At 35.8% G+C, this 25,510-nt stretch overlaps 4 protein-coding genes across 6 annotated transcripts; 1 reads left to right on the forward strand and 3 right to left on the reverse strand.

Moving 5' to 3' along the window:
- On the reverse strand, positions 1–24,327 carry LOC135123685 (aldehyde dehydrogenase, dimeric NADP-preferring-like). Of its 3 annotated transcripts, none has more exons than XM_064048537.1 (2): positions 24,233–24,327; positions 1–1,676 (listed from the first exon to the last, which is right to left on the reverse strand). In XM_064048537.1, the coding sequence occupies exon 2, from the start codon at positions 1,662–1,664 to the stop codon at positions 162–164; it is 1,503 nt and encodes a 500-aa protein (XP_063904607.1). In that variant the 5' UTR covers positions 1,665–1,676; positions 24,233–24,327; the 3' UTR covers positions 1–161. The 3 variants fall into 3 exon arrangements, with proteins under 3 accessions (XP_063904607.1, XP_063904605.1, XP_063904606.1); XM_064048535.1 differs by lacking the exon at positions 24,233–24,327 and adding an exon at positions 5,356–5,527; XM_064048536.1 differs by lacking the exon at positions 24,233–24,327 and adding an exon at positions 5,100–5,336.
- On the reverse strand, positions 21,621–23,906 carry LOC135123687 (aldehyde dehydrogenase, dimeric NADP-preferring-like). The gene is made up of 2 exons (XM_064048538.1): positions 23,768–23,906; positions 21,621–23,701 (listed from the first exon to the last, which is right to left on the reverse strand). The coding sequence occupies exon 2, from the start codon at positions 23,688–23,690 to the stop codon at positions 22,188–22,190; it is 1,503 nt and encodes a 500-aa protein (XP_063904608.1). The 5' UTR covers positions 23,691–23,701; positions 23,768–23,906; the 3' UTR covers positions 21,621–22,187.
- On the forward strand, positions 23,972–24,895 carry LOC135123690 (ubiquitin-like protein 4A). The gene is made up of 2 exons (XM_064048542.1): positions 23,972–24,063; positions 24,444–24,895. The coding sequence occupies exon 2, from the start codon at positions 24,451–24,453 to the stop codon at positions 24,841–24,843; it is 393 nt and encodes a 130-aa protein (XP_063904612.1). The 5' UTR covers positions 23,972–24,063; positions 24,444–24,450; the 3' UTR covers positions 24,844–24,895.
- LOC135123689 (transcription factor MafK) lies at positions 24,882–25,426 on the reverse strand. Its single transcript, XM_064048541.1, has 2 exons — positions 25,334–25,426; positions 24,882–25,279 (listed from the first exon to the last, which is right to left on the reverse strand). Exons 1-2 carry the CDS (start codon positions 25,370–25,372, stop codon positions 24,914–24,916), a joined length of 405 nt encoding a protein of 134 aa, XP_063904611.1. The 5' UTR covers positions 25,373–25,426; the 3' UTR covers positions 24,882–24,913.
- Positions 25,427–25,510: the final 84 nt, after the last annotated feature.

Genomic DNA, 25,510 nt, shown 5'->3' on the forward strand with positions numbered 1-25,510 from the left:
TTCATTTGCAAAAACTTTATTAAAATATTACAATGCATTATAACAAAACAAGAATACAAGAGAAGCAGTACAACCATATCGTTAACAATATTATTTTGATTTTGCTTTTACTCACGTATCACAAAATATGTAAACATTAATCAACATTCCAACGAGGAAAATTAATGTTTGTTCTTATAATCTAAATACTGGCACGCATACTTTACTCCTACTGTAGCTAAAACTCCAAAACCAAAAGTAATAAATTGCCAAAGATATTTGAGTGGAATAGTTGGTCTCTTCTTTGTCACTGTACTAAGAAATTTAGCTTTACTTTCATTATATGGAGGATATCGGGCATTTTGCATTTTTTCTCCAAATTTCTTTGTATTTTTGACCAACACACCCTTCTTATGTGAAAATGTATCAAAACTAAACTTGCCGTGGTAAGCCCCCATACCACTATTCCCTACACCCCCAAAAGGCAAACTTTCACAGGCAAAATGCATTACGGTGTCGTTAACGCAAACTCCCCCACTGGACGTATTTTTAAGGAACAAATTTACGTCAGACTTCTTATTTGAAAAAACGTAAAGTGCCAAAGGCTTTTCTCTGGCATTGATAAAGTTAATAGCGTCAACTGCGCTATCCACATTAACAATGGGCAGAATAGGACCGAATATTTCTTCTTGCATAATTAGATCTGTTGGTTTAACATCGACGACAATAGTGGGCTGGATATAACGTTCTTCAGAATCGTGGTCTCCACCGTAGGCGATTTTGGTCCCGTCCATTAATTTCATAACACGTTTGAAATGGCCATCACTTACAATTCTTGCAAAGTCCGGTGACTGTTTAATTTTTTCCCCGTAAAACTGTGACAACGTTTTTTTGGCTGCTTCTATAAATTTCTCTTGGACACTTTTGGTACAGAGTAAGTAGTCAGGAGCAATGCAAGTTTGACCAGCATTGACGCATTTGCCCCACAAGACTCTGTTAGCAGCTATTTCAATGTCAACTGAATCATCCACATAAGCTGGACTTTTGCCACCAAGTTCCAAAGTAATAGGTGTCAAATGTTTAGCGGCAGCTTCACTGATGATCTTTCCAACATGAGTAGACCCCGTGTAGAAAATATAATCGAAGCGCAAATTTAAAAGTGCCGTTGTCTCAGCAACTCCGCCTTCAACCACTTTGTAGCAATCGTTGTCCAAGTATTTGGGTACAAGTTCGGCTATCAGCTTAGAACTAGCGGGTGATATTTCTGAAGGTTTGATAATTGCACAGTTTCCGGCTGCTATAGCTCCAGAAAGTGGCGCAAAAACTAGTTGTATCGGATAATTCCAAGCTCCGATGATGAGTACAACACCGTAAGGTTCGCTGAGTAGAAGCACTTCGTCCATCATATTAATGAGAGTTTTTTCTGGTTTTTCAGGTTCCGTCCACGATGACAAATTATAAATCATGTTGAGTACGTCATTCTTCAAATAATCAACTTCTGACAACAATGTTTCATTTTTGGGTTTGCGTAAATCTTGGGCTACTGCTGCTACGATTTGAGATGCATTCTCTTCATAGAGGCGCAGAAGGGCCTTCAACTGATTAAGACGAAAGGTAACATTTTTCGTAACCCCACTGGAGTAAGAGTTTCGCAGGGTTGCTACAAGTTCGGAGTGATTTGGCATGTTTACTGGTATCTAAAACAAAAGAAAATGTGACTAATCAGTTACTGAATTAAAATGTTATTTTACTGATTGCACAGTCAAGTTCAACCTATGAACTCGGTGTTGCGTGAACTTTGTGCTTAAGATAAGAGAGATAATGTTATAAAAATAAGTAGTTTATAAAATATGTTTACACACCCAACTTTTTCTTTAGCAAGTTGTGTATCAATAATCAAATTTAATTATATGGAATTTATTAGCAGGGGGTTACTCGAATTATATATTCATTTCAACGAGATTTTCAACTTATTTGGCGAAATATTCACGCATTTCGCTTGTAACTGTTTTTCAAATATATGTTACACTATTATTAGTCTCCTTCTCATGCTTTGTTATTGTGTTTTTGTCTATTATAATTAAAACCAGTGAATGTAAGACTATGAACGAAGACGGTATTTATTTATGTAACTCAAGGATAACACAAGACTATAGAACACAATACAAAAATTATATTACATTGTTTTACAAAAAAAAAAGATTGTAATACGGATTTTAAAAATAAACCCACTGCGACTTTTTTGTAAACCCTTCCATTGCCAAAAATGTTTAATAAAAATGGAAAAATGTCGCAACCTCGCATCCGAATTTCAAAAATAAATTCTAGGAAGACGTTAATGAGAACATGTAAAAATATATATTCATTGAAAAAACTAAGCTAAGTGCTATGCGTCAAAAACAAAACACTAGCTAGTTTTTTATGAATTAGTTAAATTATATACGTATAGTTAAATGTTGACGTCACTGCTCAAAACGAAAGTTATGGACGGAACAAACAAATAAACAGCATCAAAAATCTCTATTAAAGCGTACTAATTTTTCTTCTGAAAGGGTTTTTTTGGATTTTCGTGTCTTTTTCGTGCATAATTTACTTTCTGATTTTTCATTCCACATAAATAATAAAATACAACTCCGGCAATTGTGTTTGTGAATCCACTATGCATTCACAAACAATGAACTATTCATTTTTATAACACCCATCAATCATTATTTACAGCAGCCAATGCGCTAAATTTTACTATTTATCGTAACAATTATTCAAAAAAAAACCGACATAATATACGTCGAACAGATAGACCAATTAGGTGTGCTACAAAGTGAGCGTCCAGGTCTACACGATAACATGAAAACTGAAAGTGTAAAAAAAATTGGCTAATTATAAGCGGACTGTGTGAGAACGGTCGACATTCCTGGACCAATAACATCAGGGTTTGTAATGACCATGTGAAGAACACGCACTTTTACAAGTCTATCTGTTCGACATTGTGAGTATAAGAATGCCTAAATTATTGTTAGACGGGCGGACGTTGTATATTTTTCCGCTTGACCTGTTAGGTTCAAATGATATCATCAGGAACATTCATTTGCATTGTTTCAAACTGGAATATATTATACACATACGAATAATATGGTTTGGGAAAAATCAAATATAATAAGAATGTAAATTTTAAAACAAGCAACTGCTAAAGTTGTTTCCAAACTACGTAAAAGTCGACATCACTACAGAATTACCGTTATAAAGTAGAGTTTATAAAAATACAGTAATTTTTCGAAAATAAATAATTATATTAGTTCACACATTACATAAACAATATACAGATTCACGTTTTACCTTGTAAATATAGAACAGCAGATCTAAACTCACTTTCAAATCAATAAAACTTTGTTATACAACTTTATTTTTATCCGAAGATAAGAATAAACGAACAACAAAGTTGCTTTTAGACGTTTTGTGGCACTTTCAGTATATACATTGTTTGGACTACAAAATTTAATAAAGCCAAATCGAAGATTAATTAAACAAATGAATAAAGTGAAATAGCTCACATAATTTGACTAAACGATATTTCGATGTTACCAATTTTAATCTAACAGGTACAGGCATACCATTTACCCAGCAGTTTTGAATTTTAAATGTATTTAATCATTGTTGAAGATGTATGACTGTATATAGCACTGACTGAAACAACCACGAGCCAACATAGCCGTCAAATATCTCTGCCTTTTATTGAATAAATATTTACTTCATTTAGAAAAATACATATTCCTTTATATTGTTTGTGAAACTGTGTCAATATTTATTTATGCAAAAATGTATTTTCACCCACGCTTCAGACGTGTTTCATAGTATATCAGAGAGTCCGTGTTTGAAGTCAAAAAATTAAAACTGAACCAATTCGTAATGAAATTATAATATAAATACAAAAAAAAAACAATGCTCATGAGTAAATCAACGCAAACCAGTTAAAAACACTATTAGGATGTAGTGTAGAAAAAAATTCGTATGTAACTCGGCGAAACGACTTTGATGCACTCGACTGGCTCTCGGATACGCCTCGGTAAGAAAACTTGACTCTTGTGAGTCAACGTATCACAGAATATCATTTCACCTAGTAATGACAAGTTTAAAAGCTACACTACAATAGGATACAAAATTTCATCTTCTTTACCTTGTGCAACAATGGTATCCACTAGAAGACACAATCTTATGGTACATATTTATTTACAGTTGTAATAAAAGCGTACGCAAATATGACGGTTATCTGATACCTCCATGTACAAGTAGTATTTTTATTTATCTAAGCGTTTGTTCTACAGCAATTGGAGTACGTTTCTTTTACTTTTTTGACTCTTAATAAATATTTTTAGCACAGCAACAACAAAATAATTTTAAAATTTTGAAAAAAATTGTATTTAAATTTGAAAATTATTCTGGTCATGCGCACTTTAAATTATATTTCGTTTGTACGCGACCTATAATTGTGTCATGTTTAAAACATGTTTAAAGTTATCAGGTAACACGTCCAAAAATTAACGTATTTTAAAAACAGTCGTTTCCAGTACTGCCTTTTACTTTTACGACTTATTAACAAAAACATAAAATTAGACATTCATCAAAATGACACCTTTCCTCCGCTTGAATTGGAAGCAGTTTTGTTTAGAAGGTTTATATATAAGGATACGATTTTACAGTCATGAATGTCTTCATCACCACAAATTACCTTCATCACACAATGTTTTCTCATTTTTGTTGTAGAGAGGGAAAAAATTAGTACCCATTTATAAAGCAACAAACTTATCATTACTTGAACATAAAAAATAAATTGTTCGGTTCTGTTGATAGACTGATTTACGAAATAACCAATTAAATCTTTGTACAATACAAATGAGTAAAGTTAGTCGACCAAATGATGTATGTAGTTATTAAAAATGAAAAACCGTAATTGTATTGTGCATGCAATGCACTCACGCAAATGTAATAATTGTTGCAACAGGTAATAATCTCTAATAACGATTTTAAATTTGACATACCATTGTTTTAAATGGAAATGGTAGTTATATTAGCCGTAAAGTGTTCGATAATAATACCTTGCATATTATAGAAATATAGTTAATTACCTTTTAGTATACACTGCAACACTAATAATAATTTTGAAATTTCACTTTAACACATTTAAAAAATTGTATAAAAACGTATCGATTCTATTTATTCCGGACTGATTACCGACATTGACTAGTTTTATAAATTACAGAAACTTCAATACTAAAATTAACCGGCACCAACACCTTGTTGACCTTCCGCGCACTTTTTTTTTGCTTTTAATGTATATACGATCAAAAGGCCATTTTGACGTATTCACAAGTTACTGCTTACCTTGGAACTAAAACGATGTAATGACGAACGTCTAAAATAATGAATTTACACACATAAAAATCGTTATTGCTTCTGGTGGAAAAATTCAGCCACACTTATTTATGTTGTTTACGTCTAGATTCACTGACGTTTCCAAATGACCTTCCCCACAGTGAACAAAGTTTAAAAAGAATATGGTTATAGTTAATTTTACAGAGTGGGGAAATGCGCTGTGTCATTTCTTATCTTCACAAAAACACTCAACATGTTTAAATAACATTATCATGTTTACATTAAATGAACTGGTGGCGCTATAATGATATAATACATTTAAAAAAATTGGTCTAAAGAGTTTAGACATTACTTCCCTCGCTGTCGGGAATGTGGCCTATTATGTCTTTTTTCGTAATACATTTTTCTAATTCTTGATTTAATCATTAAAATGAATTTACTCAATCATTAATTTTTTTCAGACACCCTGTATAAGCAAATCTAAAAAATATTAATGCAGTGATAAATCACAAGTATAGACTCATCATTCTTTACATATTTAAGCATTTTTAAAACATCTCCAAGATTTCAAAGCATTCGGTTTTGTAGTTCCTGACTAAATCAATAAAATAAATTCAGACTTTCATTATTTTTTTTGAGTCACCCTGTATATGCAAATCCAAAAAATATGAATGAAATGATAAATCACAACTACAGACTCATCATATTTTGTACATTTTAGAAGGATTTATTAGGCAAACTTTTGAGGTGACGTCATCAATTTTTTGGAGGGGATAATTAAATATATTTTGATTAAAAATTGATCATGCTTGTCATAACTGTAAACCATCTGCAAGATTTCAAAGCATTCGGTTTTGCAGATTCAAAATTAAAGTGCTAAATGTTGTTTCATAATTTTGATTTTTTTTCCAAAAATCTGGACGTTTCGGGTAAAAACTCAATTCGGAATCATAAAATACATGTGTAAGACTATGTTATTTTATACAATTGAAAACCCATTTACTATGTACAATTTTGAACTCACGTCATCGCATTAGTGGTGGGGATGATTAGACAAATTTTGGTTAGCGTTTTACCATCTACATGATATTCCTAATATAAATACAAAATTTCGCAACAATAGGTCGTGTACTTACGGAGATTATTATCTGTCTAATAAAAATCCGGGACGGCAGACAGACGGACAGACGGATAGAGAGACGGAAACGGGAGAATTATTTCATCCTCCCGTAGGGGTCATGAAAGGCCGAGAAAACGTAAAAGTAGAGAGTAAAAATTAGTCTAAGGTTATTTAGATGGAACTTACATCGCCCCTCAAGTAGTCGAAAAATGATAAAATTTGATTTTATGAATTTTATTTTTTATGATGAATCCTATAAGTTAAAATAAAGATATATATGTTTTAAAGTACGGGTAAAGAAGCATGAGTTTTCCCACAACAAAATTTGGTGATGACGTTACAAACATTTTAGTAAGGGCAAGTTTCCAATTTGTGTAATATTAATAATATTACTATATTCCTAAATTTTAGGGAAAATAGGGTGGACCGTTCTTTATTTAATCAATAAAATAAATTGTTTGATTTTTTTGAGTCAATTCAGTAATTCTAAAAAAATATGAATGCACTGATGAACGACAGTACAGACCCATAATAGATAGGATTTTTTCAATAAAATTTTGAAATGACGTCATCAAGTTTTCAGCGGAAATGATCAGATAAATTTTAATTAGTGATTTATCAATTTATCATGCTTACAATAACTTCTCATTTTGGAACTTGCGCGGAAAAACTTTTTTTTTGTAAATTTTTTATTAGCGAATTTATACATACATAACTACTAATTAATTTTGTATTCAATAATGGCAACAGACAAAACGATAGTATTATAACAAGAATTCCTATGAAAGTACAACTATTAGAATGCATTTAGGTACGTATATATATTCAGTTTTATCTGAAGATAATGTCACAGACTACTGTGCTGCCGAAGCTGCCGTGGGATGATGAAACTCTTACAAATAATATAATCAGATAATTTTTTTTATATAAAAAAAACAATTCTGCCAATTATATACTTTTATTCAAATGTATTCAGATATATTCTGAAATAGATATCAAGGTCTTATGTCTCATTGTACCTAAAGTAAAAAAAAAGTTGGTAATAAATTAGCACATCATTGCTGTAGGATTACATTTTTCGACTTCACATCGTTTTAAAATAATATCAAAACATAAATAGGTGTATGCCATTTATTTGAAGGGAATATTTCTAAAGTCTGCGGCTGCAAGTTTGTTAAGAGTTTACAGATAATTAGTTGATATACATACTTTCACTTTAGCTACCCCATAAAGGTTAATGTCGCCACTACTGTTTATTTAATTTCCAATATAAATAAAATCCTGTTCAAAATTATCCCACTAGCAAATTTTTCGGTTGTATTTTCATCATTAACAAGTGTAATACTTAAAAAACCCCGACAAAAAAAATCGGGCGTAGGGTAAGGAAGTATTGCAATAGGGTGCATACGACAAATGGCTACTTTCATATTTTCTTGACGTTTCATGACCCCTAAGAATACGAAAAACTAGGTCTCACGTTTCCGTCTGTCCGTCGTGTGTCTATGCCGATTTTTATTACACAGATAATCTCCGAAACTATTTGACCGATTGTTAGGAAAATCATATAGATGGTTGTACATACAACGCAAACTAAAATTTGTCTAATCATCCTCACTAACATTTTTTTTAGTAAACGCTATTTAAATTTTATAAAATAACATACTCTTGTACTTGTGGTGTATGCCAAAATTCGCACTTTCATAGTAGTAGTATCGGCAGCATGGGAATCATATCTCAATTGCATGAGTTTTTTTTTTAACCGTGACTCTTATTTTATTATCTACCGATATTTTGTAATTTACAAAGGTTAACACAAAAAAATACAATTTTATTGTAGGAACAACCGTTCCCACAAAATCAGGTGTTCTACCTGAGGGCATTTGTAATATTTGTATAAATGTAAATATTTCCTATCCTTCGTCTACCTGCCCTACACTTCTTCATACTTTCTCTTTTCGCTTCTGGAACTTTCTAAACCCTTCTTTACCTACTTCCACCTCTTCAAATCCGAGCTTACCTGTGTACCATTTTAAACACCCTTCCTTCTTCTCCCTGGCACCCTCGAACAGTAAACAACGAAATAAAATCTCAAAACCGTACCGTCGCCTTTAAATCACCAACAATACCCACAACTGGTGACCCCGACGTGATTGAAAGAAGAAAAAAACGTGAGTATTACCAGTGATCGCGACGAGTAGAGTGCGGAATTTCGAGAGAAAATCAAAAACAATGGCGCCAAACGATACAAATAGCCCGTCAGTCGATCGCGTTGCCGTAAAAGTTCCACCGTTTTTGCCCCAGGATCCGGAATTATGGTTCCTGTTACTTGAAAGTGGTTTTGAAGCGTCGGGCATTACGCAAGAAAGCACTAAATTTGGTTACGCGGTCGGCGCCCTGGATGCGAAATACGCGGTCGAGATACGCGATGTACTCCTAAAGCCCAAAAGTGAGCGGACATACGAACTGCTAAAACGCGAATTAATCAAACGGATGGGGCCATCAAAGGAAGAAAACACGCGCCGCCTCCTGGAGAACGGTCCACTTGGGGACCGCAAACCCACACAGTTCCTCCGCCACCTACGAGTTCTCGCCGGGACGGAGTTCCCAGAAGAGGTCCTACAGACGCTGTGGACGAGACGCTTGCCCACACACATGCAAGCGCTGCTGGCCGCGCACAAGGACCTCACGCTGGATAAGAGAGCCGAGATCGCGGACTCCGTTGCGGAAGCTTATGGTAACCTGGGTAAAATAGCCGAGACAACCGTATCACCCGCAACCCCTTCATCGACCCAGGAGCAATCGAGGATAGACGGACTGGAACGCACCTTGGCGGCCGTCTTGCAAAAGTTTGCTGCAATTGAGATCTCCCCAATATCGCAGCCTCAAGACCGTTCGCGACCGGACTCGCGGCCAGGCACATCATCATCATCGCGTTCGCGTTCGCGATCGGGATCCCGTGATCGAATAAAAGGCGACAGCGGTATTTGCTGGTACCACTGGCGTTTCGGCGACAAATCAAGAAGATGCGACAAGCCGTGTAGGTACAGTTCCCTACCGGCGGGAAACGCCGAGGGCAGTCGTTAAAGACGGCCATTGACGCCTGCCCCACCACCCCTACAACAACATCGAGCCGTTTATTCGTCACCGAGAGGACAACAGGCAAAAAATTCCTCATCGACACCGGCGCCGATCTGTGTGTGTTCCCGCATGCCCTGCTACCAAAACCGCGTACGAAGTCCGCATATGAACTTTCCGCGGCAAACGGCACCGTCATCGCAACGTACGGAACAATCACGTTGTCGTTGAATTTAGGCTTACGACGCGATTTTACGTGGAGATTTGTTGTCGCGGACGTGGTGAAACCCATTATCGGAGCCGACTTCCTGGCTCACTACGGACTCCTGGTGGACATAAGAAACCAGCGACTACACGATCAAATTACCCAACTCACTTCCATCGGAGAGGTGACTGAGTGTGAGATCCCGTCCGTAAAAACCATCGCCGGAAGTTCACCGTTCCACGAACTCCTCCAACGGTTTCCCGATGTCACACGTCCAGACGGAACCCCTAAGGCGGTGAAACATTCCACCCGCCACCACATCGTAACCACGCCGGGCCCTCCCATTGCGCAACGTCCCCGAAGACTCGCGCCCGACCGACTCCAGGCAGCAAGAAAAGAATTCGACGCCATGGTCCAGCTAGGAATCGCCCGCCCTTCCCAAAGTTCATGGTCTTCACCGCTTCACATGGTGCCCAAAAAGGGCGACGAATGGAGGCCATGCGGAGATTATCGTGCCCTCAACGCGAGAACCTGCCCCGACAGGTACCCGGTGAGGCACATCCAAGATTTTGCGCAATCCTTACACGGCAAAATCATATTTTCAACGATCGATCTGGTACGCGCATTCAACCAGATCCCGGTCGCAGAAGAAGACGTTCCGAAGACTGCCATTACCACCCCATTCGGCTTGTTTGAATTTCAATTCATGACGTTCGGCTTACGTAACGCAGCGCAGACGTTCCAGCGATTCATGGACGAGGTGTTGCAGGGTCTCGATTTTTGCTATGCATACATCGACGACATCCTCGTCGCATCCGCATCACCAGAAGAACACCTCCAGCACTTGGAAACTGTGTTTCAGCGTTTGAGAGAGTACGGCGTCGTTATCAATCCCATGAAATGCGTCTTCGGCCAGCCAGAGGTCAAATTTTTAGGATATCTCGTTTCCGGCGCAGGTACACGTCCACTTCCAGAAAAGGTCGAAGCAATCCGCAGCTTCCCGCAGCCAAATACAATAAAAAAGTTGCGTCAGTTCTTGGGTATGTTGAATTTTTTCAGAAGATTCCTACCTAAGGCGGCAGAGACGCAAGCACCTTTGAACGACCTCCTCCAGGGCAACGTCAAAGGAAAAACTCCGGTCAACTGGACACCAGCAACGGTGGCCGCATTCGAGGCGTGCAAGGAGAGCCTCGCCGGAGCCACATTATTGGCACATCCCGAGCCAAACGCACCATTAGCTATTTTTTCGGACGCGTCAGATTTCGCCGTCGGAGCAGTCCTCCAGCAGAAGGTCGACGGTCACTGGCAACCGTTGGACTTCTTTTCCAAAAAACTGAGTCCCACCGAGTCAAACTACGGGGCTTATGATCGAGAACTACTAGCCATTTATCTCGCAGTCAAACATTTTAGGCATATGGTAGAGGCGCGGTCTTTCACCATCTACACAGACCACAAGCCAATCACGTATGCCTTTCAGAAGAAGAATACCGAGTCCTCGCCCCGCCAAATACGACACCTGGACTTCATCAGTCAATTCACGACTGACATTCGCCACATAGCAGGGAACGAAAATGTTGTCGCAGATACTCTTTCTCGCATCGAGGCTGTGGAAACCTCGATTGATTTCCAAGCTCTGGCAGCAGCACAACAGCAGGATGAGGAACTCGAGAGATTTCGAACAGGTAATACAGGCCTGCAGCTCAAACTGGTACGAATCCCAGGCTGCGACGTATCGGTACTCTGCGACGTCTCCACGCGAACAGCGCGTCCTTACGTCACCGAGTCATTTCGCCGAGCTGCATTCGAGTCGATTCATCGTCTATCCCATCCAGGCGTTAAAGCCACCGTAAAACTGGTGACGCAACGTTACGTCTGGCCATCGGTCAAATCAGATTGTCGAGAATGGGCCCGCAACTGCGTAGAGTGTCAGCGTTCGAAAATCTCACGCCATGTCTCTTCGCCCATCGGTACATTCTCGCCACCATCAGCGAGGTTTGAGCACGTGCACTTGGACATAGTAATTATGCCACACTCAGAGGGTTATCGTTACTGCCTTACCATGGTAGATCGGTACACCCGCTGGCCAGAAGCCGTACCCATTAGCGACCAGGAAGCAGCAACCGTGGCACGAGCTTTTTACGACACATGGATCGCACGATTCGGCACTCCGCTACGAGTAACCACCGACCAAGGTAGACAATTCGAGTCGTACCTATTTAAACAACTAAATTGTTTATTAGGAACCACTCATTTGAGAACTACAGCGTACCACCCCTCAGCCAACGGAATGGTTGAACGCCTACACCGACAGTTAAAAGCGGCAATCATGTGCCACCAGAATAATCGCTGGACTGAAGCCCTATCCACCGTCATGCTCGGCATTCGAGCAGCATGGAAAGAAGACTTCCAGGGTTCCTCCGCGGAGCTCGTATATGGCCAACCTCTCCGCCTGCCCGGTGAATTCCTAGGCATCCCACGCGACGAAAACAGCGCAGACAACAGCACCCCAAACTTCATCAAAGAGTTACGTCAACACGTGCGTAACTTGAAGCCATGTGAGGGAACACGACATGGAGCAAAGAAGACCTTCATTTTTAAAGATCTCGCCACGTCCGAACAAGTTTTTGTACGCCACGACGGTCCCAAGCAGCCGCTTCAACAGCCATACGACGGTCCGTACAGAGTCGTAAGGCGATCGGAGAAAACGTTCGTCGTCAACATCAAAGGTCGAGATGTCACCGTTTCAATAGATCGGCTCAAACCCGCGTACATACTCAGTGACGACACGCCCACGTCAGAGTTTGGCCGCGACACTACGAGGACGACGCCCACAACAGACGAATCAGCGCCCTTCGCAGATCAACCCCACGACGACGACGAGATGCCAGCTTCCACAACGACGAGGACCACGAGGTCAGGATGACGGGTGCGCTTCCCTGAGCGCCTGCAAAGCGGTTTTTCATAAAATAAAAACACTAGCAGGGGGGTACTGTAGGAACAACCGTTCCCACAAAATCAGGTGTTCTACCTGAGGGCATTTGTAATATTTGTATAAATGTAAATATTTCCTATCCTTCGTCTACCTGCCCTACACTTCTTCATACTTTCTCTTTTCGCTTCTGGAACTTTCTAAACCCTTCTTTACCTACTTCCACCTCTTCAAATCCGAGCTTACCTGTGTACCATTTTAAACACCCTTCCTTCTTCTCCCTGGCACCCTCGAACAGTAAACAACGAAATAAAATCTCAAAACCGTACCGTCGCCTTTAAATCACCAACAATACCCACATTATAAAAAAAAGCGCGATTTGTTTTTCCCAATGACACATGACCTCTAGTGTAGGAAGTTATTGTGGGCATGGTAAATTTTAAATCAAAATATATTTGCTTATCCCCCAAAAAATTGATGACGTCACCTAAAAATTTTGCTGAATAAATCTAAAATGTGCAAAATATGATGAGTCTATACTTGTGATTTATCATTGCATTAATATTTTTTAGATTTGCTTATACAGGGTAACTCAAAAAAATACTGTAAATAGAAAATATCATTGTAACCTTTGTAAATATTAGATCCCTTAATGTTTACAACTTAAATTCTATTTGAATATTAATATGAGTATTATAATACACTGAAGTGCGTGGTGAAAAGACCCTAAGCCTCAGTAGCATACTGAACATTTGTTATAGGTTATACTATCTTTTAAGGAAACATTGTAAGTAGAAATTTAAATAAATGTACTTGAACGCTTGAACCTGAGTCTACGAAAACGGCAAGAGCTCTTCGTCGCATGGGCAGCGGTCCTCTCCCAACAAACCGGAAAAGCTCAACGGCCGCGGTCTTCTACCAGAACTCTAAAAAGCTCATTATTTATATTCCTTTAAGAAAATAAACGTTTGACTCCTCAACTTCTCAAAATTTTGCCACTTTAGATGTACATGTACATGTACAAACATGTATGTTTGTCGGTTAACAATACACCCTATGTTAGGCTTTACATATAGGTACGCCTTGTTTAAAAAAATTGAGCATTTGATTTTAAACCTGTGCAGAAAATACATAATGTTAATTATCTCTATACAGCTGACATACCTCAATCTATTGTTTCAACTTGTGCAATGTATGCAGACGATATAAAATTATATAACACGACTATTAATGCACATATTTTACAAAATGATCTCAATACGATTTATGAATGGAGTGAAAAGTGGGGTATTCCTCTAAACAGTAATAAATGTGTAGTGATGCATGTTGGTAAGAAAAACCCGGAATTTTGTTATAAAATACAGGGGGAAAGCTTACGTGCTGTTACAGAACACAATGATTTGGGTATCTTAATTCATAGAAATTTGTCATGGGCTAATCATGTACTAAAACAGGTTAAGAAAGCGAACAGTCGTATGTATATACTACATAAAACTTTTGCAAAATCTAATACATCTTTAATGGCTAAGTTATTCAGAATATATGTAAGACCAATTTTAGAATTTGGTTCTGTTGTGTGGTTTCCTGACAGACTGCAGGATATGAGAATTTATGAAAATGTACAGCGAAGATATACGAGATGGTGCTATGGTTTTAGAAGACCTAGCTACGAAAACCGTTTAATTTTAATGAAACTTCCTTCACTCATGGACAGAAAGAAAAGAGGAGATTTAGTATACTGTTTCAAGATTTTGCAAATGGGAAAAGAAGGGGAAAACTATTTTACTATAAGGCAAGATGAGAGATTACGTGGACACCGATTAACATTAGTCGTACCTCGCTGTAAAACAAATATCAGGAAAAACTTCTTCTCCACCCGTCTAATCAAAGATTGGAATAAATTGCCAGATGAAATTATAAAGTCTGAAAGTGTAAACGTATTTAAAAATCGCATTGATAAATTTTATTCTTGGTAAAACAGAATATTGAAATCTAAAGAGTATAATAGCTTCTACGAGCTCTACTCTATACAAATTAATATTAATAATAATAATAATAATCTCATTACAGGTTTATTCAATGTTTATGAAATTATAAAAGCAAAGTAACAGTCTGGGTAGTGGTTTCACCAAGACGTCGGTATCGTTATTTAAAGAATATTTTTAAATAAATCTTTTGTCATTTCTGCGCTAGTTGGCCATGACACATACGTCAGTAGTGCAACTGAAACCGCTGACGTAAGCATCATGGCGAATTAGAGCAAAAATTTAAAAAAAAAGCCCGATATTTCTGCTTCTTCTCACTAAGATGTCAAAAAAGTATAATAATAATGAAGATATATATAAAATATTTAGCGATTAATTCAGGGACGGCTCATCCAGTTTCTCAGAAACTCTAGAAACACAATTACATTTTAATCAGGGCATCTCAAATTCTTTGCGGATGTGTTTTTACATCGGTTTCTTCTTTACTTACGCATATTGTCATAAAAAATTTAATGTAAGTCAAGGTTTACTTTTTGATCATGACATAATGACGATGTGTGCACTTTATTTAACAAGACCTGCATTGGGTGGCCGTCCTTAACCAAAGTGCATCAGCAAACCTGTTACAAAATTATGTAAAATAACCAAAACAAAAAAGGTTATTTCTAAAAAAACTTGAAATGCTATCATCAACTTTATGATCTTCCTAAAAACCTAGACATCAGGCTTTAGAATTTGTTTTCCCGATTAGTGCGGTACTACGTTACAAAATTTATACAGTAATAAATAACTCCATTTTGAGATTTTGCTGGTTTGGTTTTACATATACAGGGTTATTTAGCTAAGATGACCTACTTATATTTTTAAAATTTAAAAGTTTGCTAAATACTGACCGTGTGGCCCCAACACCCAAAATTTTCAAGAGGCCATAGATGGCATCATAAAGAAATAAAAAAAAAGCAGGAAGCTCCATCAGTCAATTCTGAGATCGGATTCATCTTCAGGAGGTTCGAATTAGCAAAGGGGCCCATTTTCAGGAAGATATATAGTAGAGAATGAAATAATTAAAAAAATCAGATATGGAAAAATTGAGATTTTCACGAAGTTGCATACAAATCCACAAACATGAGTGTCCAAAAATTGTGGAAAAAAATCATGTTTGCCAAAGAAAAATGACCCTATCAAGAAAAATAATCCCAAACGGATATGACAACTTATTTTCGGAATATTAAAAATAGCATATTAAATCGTCACTCAAAATTTATCCGTTCATGCCCTCAGGAATTGATGATCTCATCTTACAGTTGCAGTAAATAAATGTTATTCAAATGTTAAAAAGTAGCATAGTCCTGCACTTGTAGTTTATAAATACGCTATTGAGATTTTTCGGCTTTTCGATTTCTCGATTTTTCAACCATAGATATCTCAATTTTTCAATATTTGAATTTTGGGCTTTTTCAGTTTTTGTCCTCTTCAATTTTACGATTTCTAAATTTTCAGTTTTCCGATTTCTGAACTAATCTTTTTTTTATTTTCCCATTTCTCGACTTCTTAAAGTTTAGATTTTCAACTGTTCAATTTTTTGATGTTTCAGTTTTTCGATTTTTTAAGCTTACGATGTGTAGACTTTGTTTTTGTGGTTTTTCGATTTCCCACTCTTCCAATTTTTTTAATTCTCGAGTTTTTGGATATGTCTTTGAGTTTTGGGATTTTTCAAAATTTCGATTTTATCGACTTTCCAATTTTTGGACTCCTGGATTTTTTGATTTCTCGATTTTTTACTTTTAGGATTTACAATTTTTCGTTAAACTCTAGATTTTTCAATTTTTCAACTGTTGTATGCTTCGATTTCTCAATTTTTCAACTTTTTGATGTTTTATTTTTCAATTTTTAAAATTCTATGTTTTCCGATTTCTCGAATTTTCAATTTTTCTTTTTTAAAATTTTTCGATTTTTCAATTTTTTGATTGCTCGATTTAGTACCTGCTAAGACTTTGGTGAATGACTTACCCTTTAAGAAAATAAAAGGCGGATGGGCGCGGGTAGTATTTCTTAAGATAAGGCTGATTTTGGTAAATGACCGAACAATATAAAGAGTAATCACTGGAATGAATGGGGGTGGGTGGGCGGGGCTATTGCGTGCTTATAAATTACTGTGGAAAAAGTTAAACTTGGATTTTCAAAATTTTTAAATTTTTGACCTTTTCCAAGCACCTTCGAAATTATCTAAAGGCATTTTTTCGTTAATTCCGATTTACAGAAGTCATTTCGGCAACGTTTGTTCGAAACTCCATAAAATAAAATATGGCCATTTTTGGGATAATTGAAAATCTTAATTTTGAGACCGAAAATTTTAAAATTGTTGGTTTGGGACCAGCAACATATGTTTTTCGAATCAGCTCTTCAATACAACCTATATCCGAGAATTTTTTATGGATTTTTAACAAAGTTTGCCAAAAGCTTGAATTTTCAAAATTTTGAAATTTAAATTAAATTATTTTTTTAAATTACAGTAAATAACTGAACAATATTAAGAGTAATCACTGGAATGAAGAGGGAGTGGGTGGGCGAGGCTTATTACTTGCTTATAAAAGACTCTAAGAAAAAGTTAAACTTGATTTTCTTCTCGTTCTTTACTAGCCCCGCCTACCACCTCTTTATTTTCTTAGAAGGTAATGGGTATGTCATTTGACAAAATCGATCTTTGCAAGTACTAGCCCCACCCACCCACCCTGTGTTTCCTTGGAAGATATGTTATTTGCTAAAATCATTCTTTTCTTAGCAAGTACTAGCCCCGCCCACCCGCCCTTCGTTTTCTCGGAAGATATGTTATTTGCCAAAATCATTCTTTTCTTAGCAAGTACTAGCCCCGCCCACCCACCCTTTGTTTTCTCGGAAGATATGTTATTTGCCAAAATCAGACTGCGACCACGGCCAACTGTATTAATTAATAGAGTTGGCCGTGCTGCGACTAGCTTGGAAAATGAAGTATAACTTCTTGCACAAGTTAATGAGAATCCTCATATGGGAGTTATGGGACAAACTGCTATTGCTAGACAAATAAATAAATTTCATCCTAACCGCTTTAACCATCTGCACCTGGAGCATGCACTTCGACCCACAAACCAACCACAAAGATTGGTCGGTTTTCTCGTTATTATCGGAAGAATGCATAGGCATTTTTCTGACACTGACGTTTCTATGGCATTTATAAGCAAACTTTGATACAATTCAATTTTGAAACATTTTTTGTAATCCAGGTTCAGGTGGAATCGGTATTTTGGGTTGCCTATTTTAAAAACATAAATGGGTCATCTTAGCTGAATAGCCCTGTTTTAAAACAACTATTACTTAGAAATTTGTGGTATAACTCCAAATATAATCATAATTTATGCTTCTGAAATTAAATCACAGCTTGTTTCGCTCATACTCTTTTTATTTTATAGCAACGTATTAGCATTAGTTTTCAAAAGTTACAACAATGAAGTGTGCATTTTTGTTTGCCACAAAATGTGCTCCTAATGAGTGTTCTGTGCTTTTAAGGAGGTAATTAATTTTACAAAATTATGAAAACGCCTAGGATCAATAAATTACTGAACTGTTCAATATTAAACCGTTCAAAATCAAAACGTAAACATAATGAAAACTTTTATGAAATGTTATTTTCATTGAATCATGGGAAAAAAAACAGGCACATAACATCTCATACTTAGATTCGTTTTATACCAACACATAACACACCAAATGATTAATTTTAATACAACAATAACATTAAAAATAATAGTAACTATTATTATTATTGCTAAGAATTAAGGAGTAAGGTTGAAGCAAGGCATTATTTGCATGCAATCGCACTAAAGGAAGTGGATAAAAATTACTTACGAAAAGCCTTGCCAACTTCGAGTTAAATTAAATAAGTGAAGGTATCGTATCTAGACGTGTTTCAATTTAATAATAATAACAACCCACAGGTGCCGGCGATTTATTGTAGGTATACAACATGCACCACTCAATACCGTGGCTTCCTACTGTGTGAAAACCTATTATCCTATTAATTTTAACAATCCCGTTACAGTAAAATCAATTATTTCGACGTGATTTATCAGTCATAATTATTTAAGTATTGTAGTACGATCTATCGGACGAATGGTTACTCTCATGCTCATGTTTTCTTGGGGTTTCATGACCCCCAAAGTGCGAAAAAATAGATAGGTATCCTGTCAGCCGTCTATCCGGATTTTTATTAGACAGATCTCTCCAAAACCACTGGCCTGATTGTTGTCAAATTTTGTACGTATGTTAGGAATATCATGTAGATGGTAAAACGCTAACCAAAATTTGTCTGACGTCCATGACATCATCTCCAAATTTTGCAATTTTAAATGTTTTTTCAATTTTATAAAATAACGCACTCCTCCATTTGCGGTTTATGACTCCGTGCTGAGTTTTTCGCTTAGGCATCCACATTTTTGGAAAAAAATCAAAATTGTATAACAACATTTTACAATTTAACTTTGAAATTGCATAATCGAATGCTCTGAAATCTTGTAAACATTTTAAGATTATCGGAAACATGGTAAATCATTAATCAAAATTTATCTGTTCATGTCCTCTTCCCCAGAAATTGACGATGTCATCTTACAATTTTGTCGATTTTGTTCTTTGGTAGTAAAGTAAGGAAGAAATTTGGTGGTAAAGTAACATAATCTTAAACTTGTGGTTTATAAATCAATGTTGGTTTTTCGACTTTTCGTTTTTGAGGTTTTTGGTTTTTCAATTTTTCGATTTTGCAATTTTCCCATATTTCAGTTTTTTAGAGTCATTTTTCGGTTCTTCGAGATCTCGTTTTTATTTCATCGATATTTTAATTTTTCAAATTTTTGAATTTTAGAGTTTTCAGTTTTTTTGATTTTTCGATCTTTCGATTTTTCAACTTCTCGGTTTTGGATTTTCTGGTTTTTCAATTTTTCAATGTCTTAAAATTTTTGATTTTTCAATTTACCTTGTTTACATCGAGAAAAGTAAGCGACTTAAACACGTTTAGGCGGCTTAAAACTACCGATAAAAACGCAACTGGATTCAAATTAATCGAGTTATTAAATGCTCTGGTCCAAACCAAAATTTTAGTAGGATTGGACCTACTCCGTGGATTGGAGTAAACAAAGCGGCTTAGACGCTGGGATTACAAATGATGTTCGTCTAACTTTATGTTATTTACATGTCTATTTATATGATTATATCGAAAAATCGAACAATGGAAAAATTCAAAGATCGGAATATCCATAAATTAATTATTAAAAATAAAACATTAAAAAAAATCGAAAAACTGAGAAATCGAGAAATCTGAAAATTGAGAAGTTGAAATATTTTAAAAATTCAAAAACCGAGATGTCAAGAAATCGAATTAAAAAATCGAAAAGTGTAAAATTTAAGAAATCGAAAAATCCAGAAATCGAAAAATCTAAAATTTAAAAATCTAAAAATTGAAAAACCGAAGAATCGAAAGATCGAGCAATCGAAACATAAAAAAAATCGAAAAATTAGAATATATGGAAAAATTGAAAAATCGAGAAATCTGAAAATTGAGAAGTCTTGAAATTTTAAAAATTGAACAATCGAGATGTCAAGAAATCGAATTAAAAAATTCAAAAAACAGAAATTTCAAAGAACTGAAAAATCCACAAATCGAAAAATCTAAAATTTAAAAAATTGAAAACATAAAATATCGAAAATCTGAAAAATTAAAGGAACAAAAAATTTAAAAATCTAAAACTTGAAAATCATCTAAAAATCGAAAAGTCAGAAAATCGACAAACCGAAAATCCAAAATTAAAAAAATTGAAAGATCGGAAAATTGAAAAACCTAAAAATCGAGAAACTGAACAATTCCCAAAGTGAAATGACGAAAACTTGGAAAACCGAAAAACTGAAAAATCAGAACATCGAAAAATTGTACAACTGAAATATTGAATAACGAAACATCAGAAGATCGAGAAAAACTGAAAATAAAAAAATCGATAAATCGAAAAACTGAAAAATCGAGAAAATGAACAGTCGAAACATAGACATCGAGATAAATCATGAAATTAAAATTATTACCATGTTTATAACGTACTAGTTTAAGCCACTTGATAGAATGAATCTCGCTTTTCGAGTTTGCCTATTTATACCGAGTTTAGTTTGGTTGAAAGTGACGAATAATGATAGACAGTTATATTCTCTTTGTCATAATAGTGCTCTAACTTCACTCATGTTATTATTATCTGTTAAACTCTAAAGTGAATGGAATGCAAAATCAGCAAAACATAAGACACGATAAAATGTAGTAGTATAAATTTACAAAATTTCAAAAATCGGAATTGTATCTAAAATATGCAAAATATGATGAGTCTATACTACTTGTGATTTATCATTGAATTCATATTTTAAAAAATTGCTTATAAAGAGTGACTAAAAAAAAATATGAATTAGTCAATTTACCTTATTGATTAAATCAGGAATAGCTCACTCCATTTTCAAATTAGGAATACAATTCGAATTAAACGTCACCTATCCAAAAATTTTGATGATGTCATTACAAAATTTTGTAAAGGAAAAACTCATTTGAAATATACACGTAGCACACTTCTGTACATTCACTTTTACATTACATATATATCTTCGTTTTAACTTAGAGGTTCTCATAAAAAATCAAAATTCGTAAAATCAATTTTATAGTTTTTCGAAAAAACTGGATGTTTTATTGTACTTCAGGACCGAGGGAAGTTCTGTCCAAATAACCTCCAACCGTTTTTTTTTAAGTTGGTGAATAGAAAGGAACCAAGTTTATTAATTTAGGTAGTTCTAAATTATTGCGTAATAAATCCTCTTTGCACATACTTTCCTATTTCCTCATTTCTGCTTATTGCGTAAGTTTCCGGAACGCTGGTTTTAGTTTTATATCATTTTAGTTACAAGAAATTAGAAAAGAAACTTTATTTAGAAAAATACAGTATAAAATCTACAAAATACATCACACAACCTGAAATAATTTTAGAGAACTACATCTTCATAGTCTATTTAAGTAACGCTAACGTCATGTACGCACATCAGTTGACCTACTAAAATACAGATATATATTCTACAAAGACTGACATATAGATACAAAAAATATACTTTACCTTCGAACCCGTAATTAACTTTTAATGCAATACTAGTCATATTCTTCAACAAAAAATAACGCTCAGATAATTAAAAGTGTATGTCCCTGCAAATGATACTATGAAGTGTAGCGTTTGTGAATATATATTTTTTCTTATCTATAATCAACAACTTTTAATTCAACAAATTTATAGCCAATTTTTTTTTTGTTAAACAAAATGTTGAGTTCTAAATTTAGAAAATCAAATACTATAAAACAAAACTTCAACCACCATGAAAACTTTAACCACAACAAAAGTTATAATACTTAAAGTAATTGTAAACGCACCACCGTCACACAGCCCATAAGACCATCTACCACTAGGTGTTACAAGAAATTACTACAAGTTATTGCTTGAACAGCTCATCCTTATTTTCCATAACATGTTTGTATCCCAAAGCTGTCACAAACCCTATTGTGAATATGAAAGTGTGAACCAAGCACACCTTCCAGTTGAAACCTGGCCACTTTTTCAGCAACAAATTTAATAATTTTAATTTTCCTTCAGAATACGGCGGGTATCTAGCAGAGCCCAAAGTTTCGCCTATGAATCCCAAATCTTTGTATAAACAACTCTTCTTATGTGAAAATGTATCAAAGGTATACTTTGCATGATAACTTCCCATGCCACTTAAACCAACCCCTCCAAATGGCATATCAGTCGCCATGTGCATTATAGTATCGTTAACAAGAACTCCCCCAGAAGAAGTATTATCAATCAGCAACTGCACATCTTTTTTGTTGTTTGAAAAAATATAAGAAACAAGAGGTTTCTCCCGAGAATTAATAAATTTGACAGCCTCATAGGCATCATTTACTGTAACAATAGGCAGAATGGGACCGAACACTTCCTCTTGCATAACTTTGTCATCACGTTTTACGTCAGTTAAAATAGTAGGTTCCATGTAACGTTCAGCAGCATCAAAACGTCCACCGACAGCAGGTTTATGATTTTGCAATAAACCAACTAACCGTTGAAACTGTCGATCACTGACAATACGTCCTAAATCAGGTGACTGTTTTGGATCGTCTCCATAGAAATCTCGCAGTACTTGGCCAGCGCACTCTACAAATTTATCACGCACATCTTTTGTGCAAATTAAGTAATCTGGTGCAACACATGTCTGGCCAGCATTAACACATTTACCCCATATTATTCGCTTCGTCGCAACTTTAAGATTTGCTGTTTTGTCCAAGTAGACGGGGCTTTTACCCCCTAGTTCTAACGTGACTGGAGTTAAATTTTTATTTGCAGCTGCATGAACAATCTGTCCAACACTAGTGGAACCGGTGTAAAAAATATAGTCAAACTTTTCTCGCAGAAGTTGGGTGGTTTCTGGAATTCCACCTTCAAACACCTGATAACAATCACTATCAAGATATTTGGGAATTTTCTCAGCTATGAACTTTGCGCTAGCGACTGCAATCTCTGAAGGTTTAATGACAACACAATTTCCAGCTGCTATGGCCCCTGCCACTGGCAGTAAGGTGAGCTGAATTGGGTAATTCCAGGCACCCATTACGAGGACAACACCGTACGGATCGTTATAGACGTACAATGAGTCGAGTAAATTCACGAATTCTTTAGGAGGGCGTTCAGGCTTCACCCAATTTTTTAAATTACTGATGGTATTCTTTAAGTCATTGATAAGATACTGTGTTTCCATTGTAACTGCCTCTTGTTTGCTTTTGTGTAAATCTGTTGCTAGAGCTTGAAGCATCTCATTAGTATTTTCTTCATACAGCCGAAGTAAAGCCTTGAGTTGCTTCAGACGATACTCCACGGGTTTCGTCTTGCCACTATTGAAAGAATTACGTAAAGTCTGCACCATTTCCGATGGATTTACCATTTTGAAATATTCTGATTAGATATGGACAAAAGTCGGATTAGGGAATTACTAATTAGGCAGTAAAAATTAATACTTACGTTAGTCAAACACAATTACAAAGTAACAACACAACAAACACTTTGAGTTAATTGACAAGTAATAATTTTCTAGTTCATTAACACCGACAATGATGATATTAACCACGAATTCAGTGGGATGCACTTCGAGACTAAAACGAGTTGATATGTTTTATGAAGGCTGTTGACTTTTGATAGTGAAAGCGCTAAAATTAAATTTCAGTTGATGGTATAACATAATAAAATTTCACTGGTTGTGTAAAAGTTGGGGGTAAACAGAGGTCACACACAAGAAGAATTCACTTAGAATTTCTACGGTAAGCCTATTACAACACCGATAAGTTGGTTCTTGAAAATTGGATAAAATAATCTCATAATATCGATTTTTGGTTATTACTTATAGTGGCAGTCGACGCACATTCGAGATAAATAAACACAAACCATTTCAGCAATTACACAACTATGAATTTGCATGTTAACGCTTACCTTTTAGTAAAACATTGATAAAACAAATCCGCCACAAATCTAACCTCTTTTTCTATTTTAAAATGTGTCTATCTGATAAAGCCCTTGGATGAACTGTCATCTGTCAAAGTCACGTATGTTCATTAGCGTTGACAGTTTGTTGTAAAGACATAAACCTAAGTTTTATGGTTGAAATAGTTCTTATTTTAATGTAAATATATTTCTCAAATAGTACTACAATGAAAATAATAGTGAAGGGAATCCGTGGGGGCAGTTGTGTTGTCGATGCCCAAGAGAGCACCACAATCCTGGAACTGAAGAAAAAAGTAGCCACTGATATCAACATTCCAGTGGCACAACAGACGATGGTTCACTTTGGAAAGACTTTACAAGACGACAAAACAGTAGGATCATACCCAAAAATCAAAGATGGGGCAAAACTCTACGTTGCTGTAAAAAAACCCGATACACTTCACTCAGCATTAACGCGTTTTCTTCGCCAGTATTACTCCGATCAACAGTGCAGCGTAATTGTGGATGAATTCATGAAAGACTTTCAAAACAAAGTGAATAACTTGAGTCTTGATGATTTAGAGAGGATAGCAAAAGCAGACATGGACAACAGCGCTTGAATCTCGCCGACTTTTTTTGTACCTCGTAAATAATAAACTATTATTACATGTATTTTATTGTATAAACTAACTATATGTTCTCCAATTCACTCGGAATCGGAATTTTATTATTTATTGCAAACTTTTTCAGTGCTTCATATCGTGTACGTATCCCATTTACTTCTTCTTTCATGTGTTTAATATCATCCTGCATGGTTTCCATATCACGCCATTCTTGTGTTTTTTCCGTTTCCAATTCGTCCTTTTGTTCGATTCGTTTTATACGACATGAGGCTGCATATCCTCGGTTTTTTAAGGTACGTCTTCGTTGTTTCATCCGAACGATATCTTCACGAGTTAAACCCCGTAACTTTAACTGGCGGTTCAAGTCTCGTACGGAAATTGTGACCAACTCATCGTCAGATATATCCAGTATTGGCCCCGGAGAAAGAGGAGGCTACAACGTACCAACTGTTGTATATTTACACAAAAATTAGGTTAGGCCACTTACCAAACTCTTTCTATCAGGTTTACGTTGGTCCTGTGGCATTTTTACGTTCCTGGTTATTCTAATCAGGTAAATGCGTCACAAATAAAAGCTGAATTCGCCAAAAAGTGCAAGTCATCTTTCCAATCATTATGAACTCCCTGGAACAATCTGTGACATTTCCGAATATATTATCACGTC

Source organism: Zophobas morio, unplaced genomic scaffold, assembly GCF_036711695.1.
Source record: "Zophobas morio isolate AGI-343-1 ecotype UQ-CSIRO unplaced genomic scaffold, CSIRO_AGI_Zmor_V1 ptg000006l, whole genome shotgun sequence".
NCBI lineage: Eukaryota > Metazoa > Arthropoda > Insecta > Coleoptera > Tenebrionidae > Zophobas > Zophobas morio.

Bases quoted from the DNA above. Each gene is read 5' to 3' on its own strand.
- LOC135123689 (XM_064048541.1), bottom strand. From the start codon at position 25,372: ATGCCACAGGACCAACGTAAACCTGATAGAAAGAGTTTG. The intron at 25,280-25,333 runs GTAAGTGGCCTA...GGTACGTTGTAG, and splicing joins AACCTGATAGAAAGAGTTTG to CCTCCTCTTTCTCCGGGGCC.
- LOC135123687 (XM_064048538.1), bottom strand. From the start codon at position 23,690: ATGGTAAATCCATCGGAAATGGTGCAGACTTTACGTAATTCTTTCAAT.
- LOC135123685 (XM_064048537.1), bottom strand. From the start codon at position 1,664: ATGCCAAATCACTCCGAACTTGTAGCAACCCTGCGAAACTCTTACTCC.
- LOC135123690 (XM_064048542.1), top strand. From the start codon at position 24,451: ATGAAAATAATAGTGAAGGGAATCCGTGGGGGCAGTTGTGTTGTCGAT.